This window comes from Danio rerio, chromosome 4 (assembly GCF_052040795.2).
Source record: "Danio rerio strain M-AB ecotype USA chromosome 4, GRCz13ab, whole genome shotgun sequence".
NCBI classification, from domain to species: Eukaryota; Metazoa; Chordata; class Actinopteri; order Cypriniformes; family Danionidae; genus Danio; species Danio rerio.
The window spans coordinates 57,633,671-57,658,243 of NC_141024.2; the positions used below are offsets into that span (position 1 = coordinate 57,633,671).

Below are 24,573 nucleotides of genomic sequence, written 5' to 3' on the forward strand. Positions count from 1 at the left end.
ATCAGGCGGCGCCGCTTCAGCGCTTTGATTCAACTGGAGAAAGGTTTGTGTTTTTAAATGTTTACGGATAAAACCCGATTTAATTAAAGTTTCATGTTTTTCATCCGATGCTACATTGTGTACCTGCTGTTGGAAATATTATTTTAACCCTTTATACAGCGTAGTACTATTTTATTCTGAGTAACCGAGGGCTTTTGTTTGAAACAGAAAAGTGTGTAATGCGAGCTTTAAAATAGAGGTAAAGTTGGTTTTATATTCACACATTTGTTCATTTAGAAGTCTCTATATTGTTTACCATGTTACTTTGAATATTTGATCAGAGTTAGCCTGCCAGTATGACTTGAATTCAACATTAACACTGTTTATTTGACTGTGAACAATGTTGTACTTATGTACTTACAATGTTGTAATTATGATTTTTACTATTAAAAGTTTGCTAATAATACTTTTATGAAATTAATTTATTAAAGAAAAGTCTGAATGTGCAAATATAAAACCAACTTTACCTCTATCTTTACCTCTATAACCTGCGACCCCCACATTCATTTATTTAGCAGTCTCTGTATTGTTTACCATGTTACTGAAAATTTTCTGTCAGAATCAGCATGCAAGTATGACTTCTAAACAACATTAGCACTATCTAATTGACTGTAACCAATGCTGTACTTTGGTTATTATTAGCTGCTAATATGATTTACATATTTAGAGTTTGCAAAGAATACATTTAGGAAATTTTATTATTAAGGGGAATGTCTGAATACCCAAATATAAAACCAACTTCACCTCAATTATCTATAGAAGTAAAGTTGGTTTTATATTCAGATATTCAGACTTTCCCCTTAATAATATAATTTCAGAAAAGTATTCAAACAATAGCCACAAATGAGCTGATTAAAACTAGTACTCCATTTCATAGAGATAGGTTGGTTTTATATTCGCACATTCTGACTTTGCCCTTAATAATTTAATTTCAGAAAAGTATTATTTGCAAGCTCTAAATCATATTAGCAGCAAATGACTATCAAAGTACAACATTGTTCACAGTAAAATAAACAGTGCTAATGTTGTTTTCAAGTTACACTTGCATGCTAATTCCGATCGAATATTCAAAGTAACATAGTAAACAGCATAGAGAATTCTAAATAAACGAATGTGTGAATATAAAACCAACAATACCTCTATGACCCCTCACTTTGAGAACCACTGTTTTAAAGAAAGTTTTACCTGATTTCTTTTTGTTAATTACTCTCATTAATAGAAACTGTTGAAGCAAGTGTTGAATTTTGTTTCTGTTCATTGTTTTATTATTTTAAATAGGACATTTTTATTGTTTTGTTCATTTTAAACAGGATAAAGTGTCCAAACGCAGAGAAAAACTCCTGCTGAAGCGACTGATCTCCACACTGTTATAAAGATGGCGTTTATTAAAGAGGAGAGTGAAGATGTGAAGATTGAAGAAACATTTACAGTCAAACAGGAAGATCTGCAGGAACAAACAGGTTGGTTTTCATTCTCAAAGACCAACTCAGTTATTTGATCCTCATTTAGATTTATTTTAATAATAAGAATACTAAATTAAATCCATCTTGCAGCCCTGAGTGTGCTGCCTAGTTCTTCTAAACGCACACAAGCACTCATTCATGTCTTTTGTCTTTCTTTTATGTATTATTAGTCTCCCATTTTCTCTACCTGCTTAAGGTTATTGCTTTTCTTGTTCTCCTACTGTTTGTAAAGCGTCATTGAGCACTGGTACTATATAAAATAAATAAAAACAATACATTTAAAAAGGTTTAACTGAGCTGGCGATACTTGACCAACAGTATTCTCATAGAAGACTCAAAATTTTAAGCCTTAAAAAGTCTTAAATTTACTGAAATATTGTGTTTGTGGTCTTAAATCTTTTTAAACAAATTTATTATTATTTTTTTTAAACAAGTCTTTATTTACCTTTGTTCTTGTTTTGTTACTCAATCTGGCCAAAACCCATACAATCACCAACAATCCACCTAAAAAAATCTTTAAACTTTTTATTAAAAAACTTTTTTTAACCTTATTCATCATAATGGTTTAATTATTTTCCTTACAATAACATTTGTTTAAACGTGCTCCATGGATTTACTGCTGAGGACATCGACATGGACAGATTGTTGTGCATAGATTTAGTTTATTATAGTGTTTTAAGACTATTAAAACATTTGTTCATTTTTTTTTATTTTTATTATAAAGAAAGTTTATGTTGGAATACAAGTTGAGCTGGCTTGTTTTACACAATATTTATTTTTTTCAAAGAAATATCTAAAATATATCAAAAATATATACTATTAATTTATTATTGTATTATTAAATGTATTCACTTTTAATATTTGTTTGATGGGGCAAATAAAAACCTTTTCGATCTGGGCCATATGAAAAGTTCTTTAGCCTTTAGCCCTTTATGAGTCTAAAATTTCATTTATAATGGTCTTAAGAAGTCTTACATTTAACTTAGTAAAACCCACAGAAACCCTGATTTAAAGTATGTCAAAAAATGTGGATGCCCCTAATATTAAACATGTTGAATGAAATGGACACTAAAATAATTAATTATTATAAACATTGTACTGTCTCAGAATATTGACCATATTCTTCATGTACCAGCAGGCGGCGCCATTGGGATCTTTTTGCTTGAGACTTTTTTTAAAGAATTAATTTTTAGATCCTAAAAACACCGTTTTATAATTTATCTGTTTTAATTATTTTCCTTACAATAACATTTGTTTAAATGTGCTCCATGTATTTACTGCTGAGGACATCGACCTAGACAGATTGTTGTGCACAGATTTAGTTTATTGTAGTTTTTTTAAACTTTTAAAACATTTGTCCATTTTTTATTATTATGAAGTATGTTTATTTTAGAATACAAGTAGAGCTTGCTTGTTTTTACACAATATTTATTTTTTTTAAAATAAATATCTAAAATATGTTAAAAATATGATTAATTTATTATTGTATTATTAAATGTATTAAATTATAATATTTGTTTGGCAAATAAAAAGTATTTTTTTCATCTGGGTATTTTGAAAAGTTATTTAGCCTTTAGACCTTTATGAGTCTAAAATTTCATTCATAATGGTCTTAAAAATGTCATAAAAAGTCTTAAATTTAATTTGGTAAAACCTGCAGAAACCCTGGTTTAAAGTATGTCAAAAATTGTGGATGCCCCCAATATTAAATATGCTGAATGAAATGGACACTCAAATAATTAGTTGTTATAAAACATTGAACAGTCTGAGATTATAGACCATGTTCTTTATACACCAGCAGGCGGCGCCATTGGAATCTTTTTGCTTGAGACTTTTTTAAAGAATTAACTTTCAGATCCTAAAATCAGAGTTATGCTTCTTAGGCATGGCATGGGGCGATAACCATGTTCAAGGTTTACCGCTGTTTGGAAAAGTCAATGTTTTACAAACCGCCAACATTTTCTGCTGTGCCTTTTTAATAAATCTGTGATTCATTTGAATGATTTAGCCTGACATGTTTACTGCTCCAAAATATTTTATAAGTTTCTGAGAAGATAATATATTTTAGTTTATCATACCGTCAGAATCTTAAACTGGCCCATGCCAAATCCTTGATGTTGCAAAGTCATATTTTCTAATTTTATTATTTTTCTTTGTATGTATAGTCATTAACACACCTGTATGTAGAGCAAGTAGTGTGACTGTTTGCTTAAAGTACTCTGGCACCATGATCCAGGATCTCCGGCGTGCGGCCCTGAGGGGAAAAAAAAAATTCAGAGCCTGCACATGCAGTTTAATTATAGGAATCCTCAAAATAACCGATTAACCGTTAACCGAAAGAGTGCATTTGTAACCGATTAATGTTATCAGTTAAACGATAAAAAAATACTTTATATATTTTTAAAGTTTGGCTGCATAAGGGGCATATGTTGAATAGTTACTAACGACTGCGAGTGTTTTGATGTTGCGCGCTGTGTGCTCAAGCGGGAAAAAGCGTATAACCTCAGTCTCGTCTTTTTTATTCTTCAATCAAATGAAAGCACTGCAGGGTTTCTGTTGAGGTGACAGCAGTGTTTGGATCGTCAAGGTGACTATAGCAAACTTTTAATGATGGAGGAGACTTGTGGTTGCTGGTTCAATCCAGAGCTGTATTACTTTACAGATCTTGAATATCATAATATTTTTAAAATTACAATTATAACATCGACAGCAACACGACTCGCGCACAACAGCTGAATCAGTCGTTTTCCAGTGACATAAAAAAGAGCACTGGGCTTCTTTTTTTTTTGTTACAGATGTTGCCAAGGACTACATTTATGAATATAACATTAGAGGCGATTCAGCGAGTTCAAATTCAGCCATGAAACTCGTTGGAAAACCTGTTACATTGCCTATTTGGGAACATTTTGGATTCGTGGCGAACGAGAAAGGCGAACCAATAATTTGGATGGAACTATTTGCAGGGCTTGTTTTTTTATTTAAAAATAGATAAATAAATAAATAATAAATAAAACACCTTACAGATAGGATGCAACAAAGAAAAAGCATGTTTTTAATCATTCTTCATAATCCGATTCATAGCCTACATGTAATAAACCCATATTGCGCCAACAAGAACAAGCTCTAAAAGGTAAAGTTTAAAGTGAGAGGAGTTATTGATATGTTATTAATATTAGTTGTTAATATTAATGATCATAAACACGACCTGCGTTGTATAATAAACGCTGTCACGGTGTCGTGTCTGCGATCTTTTCTCGTTGAAGAAAAGATAATTCATGTTATCGCCGTCATCCCAGCCAGGTTTTCATCCACAGTTTCCACTTTTGTTTCTTCTCAAAAAATAAAGTATCACTATAAAATATCACCGGCGCCAGGATGTCATAATTCATGGGGCTATTACCAATTTCATCAATGAAGGTTAGGCAACGATACCGTTTACATTAATGCAGGCAGATCATGGTTTAAGAACCAAACAAGTGGTTTAAATTAAATGTTAGTCTCCTTTTTTCTTTCAGTTTTATTTTAAATAAATGTTTAAAGTTTTAGGTAAAGACATCAAACTATGTCCACACATGCAAGCTAAACTAAATCATGCTTTATTACCCAACCAATATCAGCATTAGGAAAAAAAATTAAATGTTGCAATTGAATGCCATTTAAAATATTTGTTAAACAAATGTTACTTTAAAAAAAAGCATATATATCTATTAAAACTGAATAAAGTACATCGTCTAATCGGAAATAAAGGAAATTAGTTATTATTTCCATTATTACATGTATTAAAAGGCTAGTCTTTTAATTAAGTTAGTTAATTGATCTGAAAATTTTAGTTGCATTTTCTTTTCTTGTAAATAATAAAAGTTGCATCAGATTGATGAAAACAAACCTGAATACCCGTGTGAACAGGGCCACAATGACTTCTTTTTTATTTTAATTTTTTTACATTGAAACTATAGAATAGTGTCTTTTGTCTATAGACTGGCAAATGCATCTGAAAAAGAAACTGCTGAATCTATGTGGATATTTGGTAACTTATAAAACAAATGTTGTCTTGTTTAGTGATATTAGTAATGCATAAATAATGCAAAGGAGAATTCTCCTACACTTGACACACTGATGACAGCCACTTTGTGATGGCTTTTAAGGTGGTTAATGCGGTTTGTTGTGTTACCTTGGGAAGTTTGGACTGAACAATTTACATTGTAAAAGCGCTATACAAATAAAGGTGAATTGAACAGAAGCAAAGGCTACCTGATCACCATTACATTCCTCGAAAAAAACACTTGCAATCTAGACGCAGTAACCTCATGCTTGTGTTGCGCTACAATCTGTAAACTCCACTCATTAAAATAATGGCTGGGTGTTTATACTGTAAAATCATGACTATATTTAATTATTGACTGTGGACCACAAATATCGTTATCATGATAATAATATGATAATTGTGCAGCCCTATTCCCTTTCATTATGTTCTTGGCTGTTTTTGACCCATTGACTTTCATTATAACCACAATTTTTTAACAGCAAAGCCATGACACCAAGCCTATCAGATAAAGAGCAGGAGTCAGAGATTCAATTAAAAGAAAGTTTACTGTTGATAGCTTGCAGTTTTATCAGCAGAGGCCAGCTTAAACACTCGCAAAAAGTTTGTAGACCGCTCTACATACAAACTCAGAACAACAACATTTAGACTCTTACATACCGTCATTAACTGTATAATATTATAATGCCAAAAAGCATTCTCTCTTCTCTCTCCGCGAACTGTTTTTAGATACGCATCAGTAAAGTGCACTGAAACTCCAAGAAAACAAAACACACAGATAACTGGAAAGGATTATTTGAGCCTATGGGCTTACAATATACTGATACCCTGTTTTTCTAGTCTTTATTGGTGATAATGGTCAGAATTGTTGGACCATTATTGCCTTTTAGCATAAGAAGAGGAGAGAAACTAGCCAGACAGTAATGTGTAAATTGTGGAGCGGGCTAAATTTAAAGAAACATGTATTTTTTTTTAGAAGGTGTACTTTTTTTTTTGCTTTTATTCTTGCCATAATAAAAATATGTATAGAGCAACCCATGTTCTGCTGTCATTAATATTTTAATAAATTATAATAGGTAGAACTGTTCGAGATATGAACAAAAGCAAGTGATGCATCAAAGTTTGATCCTTTACTTCAGCAACTTCACGTGCATCCTACCTCTAGTATATGCTTTTGCGCAGTCCCATACGATTAGTGCAGATACGTCTGAGGTGTCATTTATACTTAATTTAATTTAAGTTCACTTGTGATAAATGAAATGAATTCATTATTGTTGAGGAGCGAAGTGTTAGGTCTCCATTGTTTGGAAGTATGCTTATTACCTAAGTCCCATAATATTTCTATTGGTGAATGGTCCGACGTGGCCATCTGTAATATCTTCATACTAGTTATTCTGTGCAGCTCATCTCTGGAAGTAAAAAAATAATCTATTCTGGAGTAAGACTGATGGCTATGTTAATAGAATGTGAAGTCTTTGTGATTTGAAAAATTGCTTCGCCATACGTCATACGTAAGTTCTGAAGATTGAGATTTTATTATACTCATTCACGAGCATGGGGTATTGGATATGGGTTGTCTATCTAAGTGTTGTGACATAGTACAATTGAAGTCTCCTCTAATTACTAATATTCTTGAGCTATGCTGTATAATTGTGTTGAAAACTTTTTTTAATAAAAGCCGGTCTATCCTCCTTTGGAGCATATATATTCATGAGTCAATATATCAATGCTATCCATAGAGCCATTTAGCAATATAAATCTACGCTCATAATCTTTATGGATATTTACTAAGTTAAAGAAACAATAAATATTTAAGTAAATAAAATTAAGTAATAAAAGAAAAAAATAGAATGAAATAAAAAGACATTGGAACATTGGGGGGGGGGGGGGGTGAGTTCATCAGAATCTGGATTCGAACTGAGTTTTTGCTCGAATGTGTCAAAACATTTTACCATGCGTTTTACAAGCTACGCCACTCACACTGTTAAAGACGCTGCTAAATTTTAAACCTATAAATCACACTATCTCTTTTTAAACCCACTCAGTGCTATGTTCAAACTTAACTGTGTTAACAGCATCAGCTCAACTGTCCCACTCTATTTTTTTTTCTTTTGTTATTAATTCCGGAGAACAAACTTGCAGATAACAAGTTTTCTCTGGTCTACCTCCGAAAGCAGCACCTCCAATTAACATTCTATTCAAAGTTTCTCATTTTGCTTGCTTTTGCCGTTGCTTTTTTGTTGGGTTTTGCCAAAGTAGAGTCATTAGCATATTCATTCGGGGGAGGAGGCAAGGAGGGGTTTTGCGCTCTTCCATGTTGCGCTCAGTTTCACGTTCATTCGAATGTACGAGAATATGCGTGTTATTCGGCGTATGCAGTGTTTCAGACTCCTACAGAACCATAATTTTTGAAACTCAAAATTAACAGCTTCATAAACAGAGACGTGTTTTTCCAAGCATAAAAACTGCTGTATAAAGTTAGCTAATCCGTTCATTCCATGGAAGAAAACAAATACCTCAGGGAAATCAATTGTAATGATCAGTCAAATCCAACGTAAGGAGTCGAGAGTGGATTATCACCTAATAAGTTTAAAGGCAGGATACTCATCGTTAAGTGTTGTAATCTTCAGGTAGAATAAGTGTCAACTATTAGATTGATTGTCAGATATGATTTTCTTTTTCACATAATCCATTGCCTCGGACGGAATCTGAAACCACTTTTCTTTTCCATTGTGTGAAATTCGGAACCTTGCCGGAAAAAGCTGTCCATATTGCACGTCCTGTCGCCCCCGAAGAGCTCTCCTGACATCAGTGAAGACTGCTCTGCCCCTGCAACATTGGCGGCGTAATCCTGAAAGATGGTGATTTGATTAACGTTGTGAATGAGCAGTGTGCGTTCTCTGGCTTTTTGTAAGATCTCCACGGCATCTCCATCGTAATGTAACTTTGCGGTTATGGTACGAGGCTTGTCCCCTGGCCTTTTTGGAACAAGGCTATGATGTGAGTGGTCAATTTTGACATCTCTGTCCATTTGAAGCAGTTTTTTTTAGCAGTTTGAATACTGCTGTAGTTTTGATCCCGGGAGCTCGGAGATTACAGTAACGCGCATATTTCCGCCTTCTTATGCACCCTTCCATATCTTCACATTTTTCTTTTAAGTCGTCGACGTGTCTTGTGAGTTTAGTTACAGTTGCCTGGAGAGTGACCATCTCGTCTGACCAAGTTGAGAGTCCTCCCTCGACATCCTTTATGTTCTCTTTTATTTGGTCAATTTCAGAACGCACAGCGGTGGCATTAATCAAGATTTCGGGTCTCATAGCCTGTAGTTCAGATTTAAGTGCATCAAAATCCTCTTTCAATGCGTTCTTTAATTTTTTCGTTATTACAGATTATTTGTCCACTCTTAAGGAGCAGAGAATGTCCGCCTTTACCTTCTCGAAGACAGTATTTGTATCGTCAGGCCGTCCAGAAGGAGATCCAGGCTCACTGGAACTACTCTGCCCCGAGGCTTCGGGCCTTACGGTGGTAGGGCCAGAATACTTGTATTTATGGAGATTCGCTGCCATCCTTGACTGTATTTAATCAACGTGGTCTTCTGTTTGTTTGCAAGAACAAATACTGTTCATTCCCAGACATTAAACAGCTGTTAATATAACAATTTTTAAAGATTTTATAGGAGAGCTGAAAACACGTGTTTACTCCATCACGCTCGACAGCGCCCCCTCGACTGACACAGTTTTAATGGACTCTATGCAAGATCTCTTCCGCGTTTGTGATTAGCCCTCATGTCAACTTCTGGTACAGCACCACGATCACTGTAAGCGGATGGCGCAGGTGATGATGATAGACTACACTCGTTGTTTATAAAAGTTTCCTTGCATTACCATGAAGGACAATAATGGAATCGTGAGACAGAGAGCTGTCACACCAAACAGCAAAGAAAAAAAGGGGTTAAAATTCTACATTTCGAGTTGCATCGATCAGTTTGAGGGTGAGTATTATTATGCTATATATAAGAAAAGCAATTAAATGCTAGCCATATCTTTTTTTCCTCATAGTTCATATTGATTTTTATGTTATATTTATATCATTTCTATCCATCTGCCTGTCTATCTATTTACATGTATGTGTACATTGTGTCGTCAATATCCATTAGTATAAACGTTACTAACAATGGGTTATTTCTCACTGTCCTATAAGGGTGGAGTGACGGGAGATCAGCATTTCAGGTCGATAGTGAAGTCAGATAAGCTGCATAGTTTGAGTGAAAGGTTATTTATACTCGGGATGACATGATGATCCAGCTCATCTACAATAACATCAAATTGTTTCAGGTGAAGCCAAACTTTTTTTTTTTTTACTTTTACCTGTCAAGATGACTGCAGATTTGAACAAACACACTCACACAACTTTTTTTGTTTAAAATTGTCAAATTTACACGTGTCAAAATTTTTTTTATTTATATTTATGCTGCAGTGTAAATGTCTAATTACTTATATTTAGATAGTTTGGTGTTTTCCTTGTTGAAAATTAGCTTAGGAGGGTATCCCATTTGTTACATTTTTGCTACTTGAAACAAATGCATTTTGCATTATTGAGCATCACTGGGGGTCTGACAGAAGTTGCCTGCCTGATTTTTGCTTGAAGGCGGAGGTGGTACATCACATAATTCTGCACAATAAACTCTGCATAATTACATTAGTGCAAGTAATCTAATCTAATCTAATCTAAAGTGATTTATATATTTACAATAATGCAGAGCAAATGTTCACTCAAAATGTTCTGTTATTTATGTTTACATGTTTATATTAATGCATTGAAAATGAATGTCTATTATATTGACAACTTTATATTCCTGCAGTGCAGACCACAACATAGAAATTATATTCAGTTTGTGTTTATATCTTTTTTTACATGAGTAAATTTAGCTTCATCATCTACTCTTTAATCTTTAGCTTAAGCTTTTACTGTTGGGCAGAAGGCAAGCCATTGTGTAAATCTGGTTGATGCTCGCTGTAATAGAAAGAGATGATGACTGTCCAGCTTGTTGCTTCACCCTGCGGATGAGATGCTCAGTGTGGACCTATAGTCTTGTGAAGGATGGCTTCTCCCTCACAGTTGCTCTTACTCTGAACGCGTTACTCTAGATGTTGTAGGATGTAAATGTATAAATCGGATAGAAATGCATTAGGTTTTGCATATAAATACTTGTGCTTAACATATTTGTTATAGTTTGTTATTTGCCTCTTACATGATACTAGAATGTTTGCGGGTGTGTATATGCATGTATACAGTATATACAGTATAATATAATTTACTATAGTATGGTTAAAAATGTAATATTATTTTATATAAAATACAATTACAACTTGTTACTACTTTCATCTGGGCTAAATTCTAGGTCATTATTTTTAATTGTACCTTTAGAACCTTTTAATATCACTAAAAACAGCATTGAAGCAGTCTCCTTTCAGTTACTCCACCTCTTCACTGTGATTTTTTGTCTGATCTGGTGTATTAATCAACAATAATGATGTTTCAGATGCTGAGCATCCACTGGCACTAGATCCTTCAATCTTCCTTCTTTGCCATGCTCTGATTTGTTTAAGTTTCGCCGCTATTAGATTTCACTGTAGAACGAAATCGCCACTATCAGATTTCGCTATGCGGAAGAGCCTGACTGATATTCTACTGGAAACACGTCAGCAGAGTTTGTGCATAGAGCCCATTTACTATAACTTTTATTTTAATCTGCTTTGACAGTTTACATTGTAAAAGCACTAGATAAATAAAGATGAATTGAATCTGCTTAAATGTGTACATGTTAATGGACCAAACAAAATATGATCTGATTTATTTACATTTAATGTGCATTAAAACTACAGTGTGTAGCCAGTGTCTTTTCACTTTTCAGTTTTGATAGTTTTTAAGACTTAATGGAAACTAATGTTTTATTTATTTATTTCAGACCTAATTGAAGAGAATGAGGGGAGTAAAGAGGAGGAACATCATGTCAAAATTGAGGAAAAATCTCATTTACAGACTGATAATATTTTGAAAAGAAGAGACAAGAATCAATTCACCTGCACTCAGTGTGGAAAGAGTTTTAAAAGAAAAGACATTCTTAAGACTCACATGAGGATCCACACTGGAGAGAAACCATTCACATGCACTCAGTGTGGAAAGAGATTCAACCAATCATCACACCTTAATCTACACATGAAAATCCACACTGGAGAAAAACCATTTACTTGCACTCAGTGTGGGAAGAGTTTCGGCCAATCATCGTACCTTAATCTACACATGAGGATTCACACTGGAGAGAAACCATTTACATGCACTCTGTGTTGGAGGAGTTTTATTTGCTCATCACACCTTAATCAACACATGAGGATCCACACTAGAGAGAAACCATTCACATGCGCTCAGTGTGGGAAGAGTTTCAGCAGCTCATCAAACCTTTATCAACACATGAGGATCCACACTGGGGAGAAACCGTTCACATGCACTCAGTGTGGGAAGAGTTTTAACTGCTCATCAAACCTTAATCAACACATGAGGAACCACACTAGAGAGAAACCATTCAGATGCACTCAGTGTATGAAGAGTTTTAACTGCTCATCAGACCTAAATCTACACATGAGGATCCACACTGAAGAGAAACCATTCACATGCACTCAGTGTGGGAGGAATTACAGCCAATCATCATCCCTTAAGCGACACATGATGAGCCACACTGAAGAGAAACCATTTATGTCTAATCATTTTGTTTAACCCCTTTTCGCAGCATTGTACAAAATAATTTCTCATGCTCAAACTCTAGTGTGATTGCAGCTTTGGTGTGGGATGAGTTTTAGCAACTCATCAGACCATTCACATACACTCAGTGTGGAAAAAGTTTCAACTGATCAGCAAACCTTAATGTAGACATGAAGATCCACACTGGTGTGAAAGAGTATATGTGCTTGAGTGCGAGAACTTTTATTACAGCTCAAATTTAAACTGCACCAGACGATTCACGCTGGAGAGACCCTACAAGTGTTCACACTGTGACAAGAGGTTTAATCAGTTAACAGATCTGAAAACACAAAAGAGGATTCACACTGGAGAGAAACTGTACAGATCTGATCAGTGTCTTTACAATTGGACAAAAAGTTGAACACATGACATGAATGCAGCAAAACATTTTCTCATAAGCACAGGATGTTTCATGTCTGAATAATGTTTGAAAAGGCTGAGTGATGGTATACTGTTTTCCTACACTGCAGTAGGTGGGGTTGTAAATGTGTTGCGCTCATCGCATTTACCGTAAACATTGCTGGCGGCTGAGAGAAGAATAGTTTCATAAACATCTGACAAACAGCATCTCAGCAGCTTAAAATCTCTTTGCAAGTGATTGTACAGGTGTGGACACATCTGTTCTCCACTCTCCAGTGTATTCATGTAGCTAGTGTTGTTTTGGATGATGTTCTCCTTCTTACTCCCTGAATGAGAAACAAATCACTGGGAAGACACTCCACATCAAGGAAGGTGGAGCTCCAGGACAGTTAGTTTTCAGTATACCAGGGCCTCAAGTTTAGAAAATATAATGACTAAGAGCAATTTATTTAAAAACGAAAGGAAAGGAGAGTGTTAAGTGTTTTTAGGACATAAGAGCAAGTAATAAAATAGGCTATAGCCTATTTTTCGCCCCAAAGAAGCCCAGCTTTGGCCTGATCAGGCCCTGGAAGTGACAGTGGAAACACGACTGGGCTGGGCTCCCTCGCTTTAGGTGCGATAGTGGAAATGGGGTTAATGGTTCTGGTGGTCCTCAATGGTGTGGAACACTAGTCAGTTTTTGTTGGCTTGTCACTGGGTTACCACCATTCAGTGGCAACACAGTAGTCCTCACTGTATTGGGCAGATTTTTAAAGCAGCTCACTTTATTTCACTCCTCAAATAATCTTCATCGAGGGAAACAGCAGCCATTGTCTTGGACCACATGTTCCGTATTCTTGGCCTCCTAGTTGACATGGTTTTAGACAGGGGTCTGCAATTTGTGTCCAGGTTTTGGGCAGAATTCTGCCGACAGCTGGGGGCGACTACTAGCCTCTAACGAGCACCATCCACAGACCAATGGCCAGGCACCATCTGCACTTTGAAATCACGGCAACAGCTGGAGGTTTGTAGTCCACAGCTAGTTGTTGCAATGTTTACAGTGCTGATCCTATACTTCCATGTGTTTTCCCACCACAGCCTAGCTTTCGTTAAAATGGTTTTTTGTTTAAAATGGTGGCCGTGTGAAATAAGCGTATTCTCTTCCCAAAAACCAGATGCCATTGTTTCCTTATGCATTTTTTCATTCAGAGATGCCTCTAGACATGAAGGATCACCAGAAAAGGACTGGCAATAGGAATGAAGCGTTTGCTCCCTCTATATATGTGTGGTCAGAAAGTCTGGTTGTCTTCCAAAGGCATTCCTCTCAGCTTTTCCTCACATAAATTGAGACCCAAGTTTATTGGACCTTTTTCTATTATCAAGGTGCTCAGTCTAGTGTTTGTTCAAATTAAGCTCTACGTTTAAAGACATTCATCTGTTTTTTCCATATGTCCAAGATCAAGCCCATTCTTCTCTCCCCCTGCAGCCCATAACCTCTGCGTCCCAGACTGGTTGAGGGTGCATTCACATCCACAGTGCACTGGCTCCTTGTTGTGAGGAGGAGAGGTAGAAAGATTATCAGTATCGGGTATACTGGAAGAGGGTTATGGTCCAGAGGGGAGATGTTAGATTCCGGCTCTGAATATTCTGGACCGCTCTCTCATTGATCAGTTTAAATAGATCCACAGTAAGTCTTAAGGGAATGCTAGGGGGCATTCTTGAGGGAGGGGGTACTGTCACCATACCTCACAGATTTGCTCTCTTCTGTTCTGGGTTACAGGTTATTTCGTTATCTGCTTTTATTTGCAGTCACAGGAGCTCTCGATTCCCTTTTTTTCCTGTTTATACAACATCATTTCCCTTCATGTTTGTCAGTATGTTATCAATCATCTGTGTGCATATTATTTTGTTTCTCACCCTGTATTTGTGTGCAGGAATGCAAGTGAGTGAGTGTCTGGTTGTTTTTTCCCACGGCACTTTCTCAGTGCTCACCTGATCAGATGTTTACTTTGACTTTTGCTTATTCCAGGACTCACTCCCCAAACACATTGTTTTTCTGCATTTGAGTTTTTCACTTTTTTTTTTAACTCGTGACACAAGTATTTTCTTTCTCATTTGTATTTAAAGGTCTTTATGTTTTGGCATGATGTCTAGCTTTTGAGGCTCTTTTGGTCTACTTCACTTTGTCAGATAGGTCATATTTAGGTGATTTATTGATTGCAAACATGTGGTAGTAATCGGGTCTGGGTGTGGCTAGAGAACTTGAAGCCGGTGTGAAAAAGTAAAGTTATGTTTTAATGGGGAAAAACATTTTCACTCAAGGCTATGTAGTTCAGTACTTTGTTTTCCTTTTAAGAATAAAAACCTTAAAAACGGCACAATGTGTTTAATTGTGTTCTCTTTGATTAATATTTACATTTGTTTGATGATCTGAGACTGTTAAGTGTTCAAATTCTGCACTGCAGATTACTAACCCTTAGAACATTTGTCATTTAAAGGTTTAGATTTAAGGCTTTATGCAGATATGTCTCATGTCTGTGAGGCAAATACTCAGAGATTCAGCTGTTTTTTTTTCTGACAGGTTTACCATTCAGGCACAGAATTAAAAACATTCCCTATCTGTTTTACAAAAACATGTTGTTTTAAGTGATTACGAATATAAACAAATAGAAAAACTGGCCATTTACAGCTTTCAAATTTATGTCTCATCAATATGACCAAAAATTATCATATAAGAATACACTTAAATGGGAATGTGTGTAATGGGCCCCAGGAGGTTTATATGACAAGATCAATCTAAATATGATCTGCTATGTCTTTACATTTAATGTGCATTAAAATTAGGGTTTGTGTAGACAATGTTTTAGAGCCTTTTCACTTCAGCTTTCGATGAGTTTTAATGATTTACTAAAAACTTAATTTTTTTTCAGACCTAATTGAAGACTATGAAGAGAGTAAAGAGGAGGAACATCGTGTCAAAATTGAGGACAAAACTTATTTAGAGACTGATGGTATTTTAAAAGTGAGAGACAAGGGTTGTTTTACCTGCACTCAGTGTGGAAAGAGTTTGGCAAGCAAAAGCAAACTTAAGATTCACTTGAGGATCCACACTGGAGAAAAACCATTCACATGCACCCAGTGTGGGAAGAGTTTCAGCCACTCAGCAAACCTTAATCAACACATGATTATCCACACTGGAGAAAAACCATTCATGTGCACTCCATGTGGGAAGAGTTTCAGCCAATTATCATCCTTTAATCAACACATGAGGATTCACACTGGAGAGAAACCATTCTCATGCACTCAGTGTGGGAAGAGTTTCAGCCAATCATCAAATCTTAATCTACACATGAGGATCCACACTGGAGAGAAACCATTCACATGCACTCAGTGTGGGAAGAGTTTTAGCCACTCATCACACCTTAATCAACACATGATGATCCACACTGGAGAGAAACCATTCACATGCACTCAGTGTGGGAAGAGCTTTAGCCAATCATCATCGCTTAATCAACACATGAGGATCCACACTGGAGAGAAACCATTCACATGCACTCAGTGTGGGAAGAGTTTCAGCAAATCATCATCGCTTTATAGACACATGAAGGTCCACACTGGAAAAAAAACATTCACATGCCCTCAGTGTGGGAAGAGTTTCAGCCTATCATCATCACTTTATAGACACTTGAAGATCCACACCGGAGAAAAACCATTTACATGCACTCAGTGTGGGAAGAGTTTTAACCAGTTATCATACCTTAATAAACACATGAGGATCCACACTGGAAAGAGATCATTTACATGCACTCGGTGCGGGAAGAGTTTCACCCACTCATCACACCTTAAAAAACACATGAAGATCCACACTGGTGTGAGAGAGTAAATGTGCTTGGAGTGCGAGAAGACTTTTATTACTGCTGCAGAATTGAAACCGCACCAGAGGATTTACACTGGATAAAAAACGTACAAGTGTTCACTCTGCAGTAAGAGGTTTATCACTCAGGAACCCTGAAAACACATGAGAGGATTCACACTGGAGAGAAACCGTAGACATGATCAGTGTGTGCAGTTTTACTCATTCGGGGTAGCTTAAGAAACACATGGGATGGTTTTCGGTATGATGTAGACAAGTGTAGCAGCATAGAAAGAGCGCTCCCATACACACTGGTATTAATCCTCCGTTTTACATCATATGTAATAACCTAAACCATATTTAAATTACATGAAGGGGGACAAAAACAAAAAGGCTAGGACAAAACAACTATTGAAACCTGAAAAAAACGAGAAATCAACAGATGAAAAATCAGAGACGGACAGGATAGCTGATAGCCTGTCAGCTAGCATTGCATTGCAAAACAAACTGTCACTTAATGAATTGGACCTTAAAATCCAATGGTGTCACTGGGTACTCGGACCAAAACAACCTGCTGACACACACCCTAGATCAGCGTTGATATTCTTACTGAAAAAACAAAACGAAGGACCTGGGGCCTCATGTACGAAGACTTGCGTGGAAATCTTACTAAAACATTGCGTACGCACAAAGCTGTAAATGTGCGTACGCAGAAAAAAATTCAGATGTATGAAACACTGCGTACGCCGAGTCTCACGCATATTCTTTTGTACATCCGAATGAACGTGAAACTGAGCGCAACATGCACGAGCACAAAACCCCTCCCTGCCTCCTCCCCTGTATGAATATGCTAATGACTATGCTAATGGAAAAACCCAACGAAAAAGCAATGGCAAAATCAAGCAAAAAGAGAAACTTTGAACAGAATGTGAATTGGAGGTGCTGCTTTCGGAGGTAGATCGGAGAAAAGCGGTGTTATTTGCAAGTTTGTTTTTCGGAATTAACAACAAAAGAAAAAAAAATAGAGTGGGAGAGTTTAGCTGATGCGGTTGACACAGTTGGGTCTGAACATCGCACTGAGTGAATTAGAAAAGAAATAGTCTGATTTATATCTGTAAACTGTTGCAGTATTCTGAACAGTCTCAGTGGCGCGCTCGTAAGACGCATGTGATCATGTTTTGACACGTTCGAGCATGAACTCGGCTCGAATCCAGCGTCTGATGAACTCTATCTTCTTTTTTCCCCCCCGCTACATATCATATTTTGCCTACTATTTATCACGAGAAAGACTAGTAGGAATCATTAATAAGTTTGTGCATCATATTTTATTTGCACATTTATTGAATGGAAATGTTTCTGATTCACGCATGCAAATTTATCTTCAGATAGTGTCTTTATAGCAATGTGCGTGCAGTAGATCGCTCAGATTACATTGGGAAAACAGGCGACCGCTGCAAATTGTGCTTTAATGTTTAGCTGGTCAACTGTATGGTATGGAAATCTTACATACCTACTAGATGAACCCGTCTCATACAACTGCCATTGCAAGGCTCAGACACTTTGTAGAGAAGAATTTAACACAACTGCCTCTAGGAGTCGCCAATGGAAATAAAACAGACACGCACAAAAAATGTGCGTACGCCTGCCAAAAAGCTGCCGTGAACCTGCGCACATTCCCACGTTCAGTTCATTGTTAGTAAATCCAAACGTGAGCGATTCTGAGCGTGAAACCTTGCGTACGCAATGTTTTTGTGCGTACGCAGCGTTGATACATGAGGCCCCTGGTCTTCCACTTTGCATGGATAAAGAAAGTAATACACTGGAACGAATAAAGGATTTTCTTTGACCAATATTACCCACCTGAATTCCAACAGAAAAGACGGGCTTTTGCTCCAATAAGAAAAATTCTTAAAGAAAAGGGATTAAGTTCCAATCATCACCGCCGGCGAAACTTAGAATCTTTTCTGGAAAACGGGCAGGTCATGTACAATTCGATGACAGAGGCATCAAAAAATCTGAAAGAAAAAGGGCTAATAAACAACGAAGAAGAAACTATTATAGGAATTTCTGGGAAAGAGAAACAAAGATTTTGGCAAAGTTTGGAGTGACATCGAAGAAGAGAAAACTGTGACTTTTAAAGGGACAACACTAGCTCTGTTTGAAAGAAGAGTAAAACCTGACAGATCCTAACAAAGAACTCCGAGAGGCTGGTAAAACTTCTTGACTTGATTTACAGATGGACATTTAAATCATTTAAAGGAAAGAATGATATTTAACCGAACTGACCAACGACACACCAAGACTCGAGTCATTGAGTACCATACTGGTAGGAAGACATAAAGGAATTCAATTTTATACACTTAAAATCCCTTGCTATAATTAGTAGAAATATATAACTTGAAAACCTTGCTGGAAATAAAAGAATATAATATTGCCAGATATGGGCGCTGATTATACTTGTTAACATGTTTTGTGCAATAGGCACAGCAAGGAGAGGGGCCCTTTGGAGAAGGAAGGCTTTCCCCTCACATTAAGAAGTTATTTAAGACTTTAAGGTTAGGAGACCTTTTTCGTTATGCTTTTTTATTTGGTTCAGGATTTTATGTTTGTGTTTTTCTGTTCCAGTCACCGTGATCTTCGCAATAATATCTGATTTCAGTAAATGCAAAAACAAAAATAAAAAGTAATTCCTTTGAATATTAATGGGTTAATAAATCCGATTAAAAGAAGCAAACTCGGACTTCCGGCTATGGCGCCTTGCTGAAGAGACGCACGAGTTAGCCCAGCGGTAACATATCTTTAAAAATCCTAAATTTATCCCGGTTTTACTTAACATTCAAACTCAAATTATTCAAGACTGAACACTGCTTAAGATGTCACCTAAACCAGCAAAGCAAACGGCGAAAAAACGAAACTACAGAGATTACATCTGACTCCGAAAGCATGGAAGAAGTGCGAAGTAATGGCGGAGAAAATTCGTTGCCGCTTTGCGGAGGTCAACCTGGCGATTTACACGCTGAAATAAGTGGCATTATACAAGCAATAAACTCGATGAAAGTTGACATGGCCTCTCAGTTCGAAACTGTCCTCTCAGCCGTACACGATATCAAAACCCATGTAGCAGAATGTTTCGGAAGACTAACGCAGGCAGAGGAACGCATATCTCAAACTGAAGATTCCGTCTCCACTCTTCAATCAGCTACTACCGCTCTTGAAAAGAAAATTACCTCACTAACTTGGAAAATTGACGATTTGGAAAATCGTAGTCGATGCTCAAATTTAAAGATTCTTGGTTTACCAGAAAAATCCGAGGGCAATGGTGTATGTACATTCTTAGAAAGCTGGTTACCTGAAGCGCTGGACATGGGACCACTTCGAAAACCACTGGCCATAGAAAGAGCCCACAAGATCTGTTATGCGCGCCAAACTGCAGCTGATACAAAAGCAACTCCGAGAGTGATGATCGCAAAGTTTCTGTATTACAGAGACAAGGAACGCGTGATGCGTGTGGCCAGAGCAAAGAAAGAGGTACTATTCCAGAATCACAGAATCATGTTCTTTCCGGACCTTTCTGCTGAAGTAAACAAACAATGGAGGCAGTTCGACGAAGTAAAGAAGAAGCTGCGAGCTAAGGGACTGATTTATGGATTCTTCTTTTTTTTCCAGCGTGCCTCCGAGTAACCACTGATGGCCATGCTCATGTCTTTCAAAATTCATCGGAAGTTAACGACTTTCTAATGAACATCTAAGCAGGTGCTGTTTTCTCAACTTTGTTTTCACTTTATGAATGTGTGCAATATTCAAGACATTATGTCGAACTCCTCAGAATGGGACGATTTAAATTAATAAGCTGGGGTAAAATGCGATGCGATCTATCGTACTTTACGGTTGCTTTACCTAAAGTTAAATTGGGTTGATTTAGTTAAGGAAGTTAGAAGCAAAGAAGAGCCTGGATTTGCTGGCGGTTCTCGGCAATTCACAGCTGTGATGTATAAGTATATTTTTATTTTCTATTTAAAATCGGAATATGTTTATGTTGTTGTTGTTTTTAGTTTGTTTTATGACTCATCTTTATACGTACAGGGTTTTTTACGTTTTAAAATATGGAAGAAGCTTGGATCATTTTACAATATAGAAGGATATGACTGGTATTATTGAGGTTAAAATTGTTTCTTGGAATTGTAGAGGGTTACATACTTTCTCTAAAATCAAACAAGTTATGTCTAGAATAAAACAACTAAAATGTAAAATTGTTTTTCTTCAGGAAACACACTTAATGCCCAAAGACATAGGTAGAATAAGTAATAGATGGCCAGGTCAGATATATGCAGCATCGTTTAGTTCTCAAGCAAGAGGGGTAATCACAATGATCCACAAATCAATTCCATTTCAGATAGATAAAATAATACAGGACCCTTTAGGTAGATATGTAATTGTTCAAGGGTCATTATTATCTAAACAATTGAATCTTATTAATGTCTATGGCCCTAATAATGACATCCCCAAATTTTATAGTAACCTCTTCTTAACCATATCCAATCTTTCTGGATATTATGTTATGGGAGGAGATTTCAATTGTACATTAGATCCAGTTAGAGATCGTACATCAGGCCTTGATCAATCCCACAGACAGACTAGAAAAACCCTTGGCTATTTTATAAAGGATTTAAACCTTGTTGAAGTATGGAGGCAGCTACACCCTAAAGATATTCAATATTCTTGCTTCTCTAAAACACAAGTCTCACTCTAGAATTGATTATTTTCTTATTTCAGCTACACTTATGCCATATATTGTTGATTGATCATATGATTCTAGTAATTTCAGACCATGCCCCTGTATCACTTACCTATATTGATCCTAAATTACTGGGAAGCCCTCCAAAATGGAGATTTCAACCCAAATGGCTCTTAGATGACCAATTTAATAAACATATTATAGAACAGATAGACATGTATTATGATATAAACACTACACAAACCTCAGCCAGTGTCAGATGGGAAGCCTTTAAAGCTTTCATTAGAGGTGTTATTATAAGTGTTACAAGTAGCAAATCAAAAAGGTATAAGAAAGAATTGACAGATCTAGATACTAAAATAAAACTTATAGAAAAAAACCTATCAAGCAAAAATGACCTAAACATTAATCAGGAACTACTAAATCTTAGAACGAAATATAATGAACTTTCTGCTAAAAAAGCAGCAGCTAGTCTAATGATGTTAAGACAAAATTTTTACGATCAAGGTGAAAGGCAAGTAAATTGTTAGCTTGGAGAATTAAACAGAAGCAATAAATTCCATTGAAGATAATTGTGGTAATATCACGGTAGACCCTATTAAAATAAATGACACTTTTAAATGCTTTTTTGAAACTTTATATTCCTCTGAATATGCAGATAATAGTACACAAATAGAATTTCTAAATAGTTTATCTATACCTGATATCTCTGAAGAGTCAAAAAGATCATTAGACATGGACATAACAGAAGAAGAAATAATAGAAGCTATTGACAGTTTAACAGCAGGTCGAACACCAGGACCAGATGGCCTTAATGTGGATTTTTACAAGAAATTAAAAAAAAAACAACTCACCAGACCCATTTTAAATATGCTTAAAGAATCCTTTACAAATGGTATACTCCCAGAATCTTTAAGACATGCTCTCATTACGCTAATACCTAAACCTAATAAATTAATTACAAAATGCGACTCATTTCGTCCAATTTCATTACTTAATACAGATGTCAAAATACTAAGTAAAATTATAGCAAGGAGGTTGGAGACACTTCTACCTAAGATAATACATAGAGACCAAAATGGATTCATCAAGGGCAGGCAAGGTTTTCACAACGTCAGAACTTTGCTTAATGTTTTGCATCTTAAAAAGGGGGCTTGCGATACGGCCATTCTGTCCTTAGATGCTGATAAGGCTTTTGACAGGGTAGAGTGGCCGTATATATTTGAGGTCCTTAAAAGATTTGGACTTGGTGATAATTTTTGTCAATGGATTAAGTTGCTCTATATGCATCCTATGGCTGAAGTGCTCACTAATAATATTGCCTCTAAACCTTTTAACATTCAAAGGGGTACTCGTCAGGGATGCCCCCTTTCACCCCTTCTTTTTATCTTAGCAATCGAACCACTGGCCATCGCAATAAGGTGCCATGGCAATATACTTGGCATCAAACTAGACACTATAGATTTGAACATTTCGTTGTATGCAGATGATGTAATTTTATACCTGACAAGTCTGTCCGATTCGGTTCCCTCTCTAATACAACTTCTTACTGACTTTGGTCAGTTTTCTGGTTACAAAATAAACCAATCTAAATCTTGTATTCTTTTGCTAAACAAAGATGATAATCATATCCCAGCCGTGACACAATTTAATGTGGTGGATTCTTTTACTTATTTAGGAATTAAAATAATGGCTAACATAGATAATATATCTTTGACTAATTACCAACCCCTTTTGGACACCATTTCTAAACTTATTGAAAGATGGAAAAAGCTTCCTATCTCGCTAATTAGACGTATAAACATTATAAAAATGAGCATACTACCTAAGATATTATATTTGTTTCAAAATATCCCTCTCAGCCCTCCGTCTTCTTTTTTTACAACCCTTCGGAAATTATTTACGGATTTCATCTGGAACAATAAAAGAGCTCGTATAAGGTTATCACTTTTATACTTACCTTATAATAAAGGTGGTCTCCACTTTCCCAATCTACAATGGTACTACTGGGCAACACAGTTACGATCTACTTTATACTATTTCTCCTCTAAATCTTCTACTCCTTGGATGGATATTGAATCCTCTTTTATAAAATCTAAATTACCCTTTTATCTCTATCTTTACTCAGCAGACATTAAATCTCTCAGAAAAGACAAAAATATTATATCTTCTAACCCTATTCTAATTAATACAATTAATGTCTGGTATGATGTTAATAAGTATGTAGGTCAGTGCAATACCTTATCATGCCTTACTCCAATATGGGGAAACAAGTGTTTTAAACCAGCTAGATCTGACCGAGGGTTTAAAATGTGGTTTGACAAAGGGCTGCAAAAAATTGAAGATTTATATAAAGAAAACGATCTAATGTCTTTTGCAGAAATTGTAACACAATTTGATATTCCCAAAAAACATTTCTTTAAATTCCTTCAGTTAAGGAGCTATATTTCCTCTCATCAAGGTGCAAAGCTTACAAAAGGTACAGGAATTTTGGAAAGAGGTGGCTAGTTTCATTTTTGAAATGGTATCTGTAAAACTGCCCATGAAACCGGAAATGTTAATTTTGGGAATTATTTATGAAAATATTGATTGCCACAGCAGCACCCGTAAACTTATCGATATAAGTATACTCCAAGCAAAACGTCTAATAGCTTTGTACTGGAGGAAAATGGAAAGGCCATCTATTGTACAGTGGATCAATAATATGTCCTTCTGTTTAGCTATAGAAAAGATTTCATACATGTTAAAAGGCAAACTTACTGTTTTTGAGAAAATGTGGGCACCCTTTATATATCTTATTTCAAATTCAAATTTCAGAAATTTATTAAATGGAACAGGAAAAGACGAAATAAACTGACATTGACTAAGCATATCTAAATATTCCCCCTATTTCCAAAGAATTATTTAAACAAACCATCTGATGATCTGGTTCATGCCTTCTATAGATTATTTGTATTTTCAACAACTTCTTCCAATTGTTGTATCTAGGATAATCTGTTACTAACTCAAACACCCTGTGCCCCCCACCCCTTTTTTTCTCATTTCCTTTTTATTTCTTTTTTATGCTTTTTTTTGTTGTTGTATGCTTTTTATTATTTATTTTTTATTTTATTGTTGTATTTTTTCCTCTAAATTGAAAAAAAAAGATGTAAAATATGATTGTGATGTTACACTGTCATATTTGTATTACATCTCAATAAAAAGATTGTTCAAAAAAAAACTAAACCTAAACCTAACACATTCTCTGTTCTAACCTATATATATATATATATATATATATATATATATATATATATATATATAT

The 24,573-nt window shown here is 35.8% G+C and overlaps 1 protein-coding gene across 2 annotated transcripts; it reads left to right on the plus strand.

The window, feature by feature from the left end:
- LOC137491414 (uncharacterized) lies at nucleotides 1-24,475 on the plus strand. 2 transcript variants are annotated; one of them, XM_087249229.2, is made up of 3 exons: nucleotides 1-43; nucleotides 1,350-1,499; nucleotides 15,612-24,475. In XM_087249229.2, the coding sequence occupies exons 2-3, from the start codon at nucleotides 1,415-1,417 to the stop codon at nucleotides 16,562-16,564; spliced, it is 1,038 nt and encodes a 345-aa protein (XP_087105355.1). In that variant the 5' UTR covers nucleotides 1-43; nucleotides 1,350-1,414; the 3' UTR covers nucleotides 16,565-24,475. The 2 variants fall into 2 exon arrangements, with proteins under 2 accessions (XP_087105355.1, XP_087105356.1); XM_087249230.1 differs by lacking the exon at nucleotides 15,612-24,475 and adding an exon at nucleotides 11,513-15,056.
- Nucleotides 24,476-24,573: the final 98 nt, after the last annotated feature.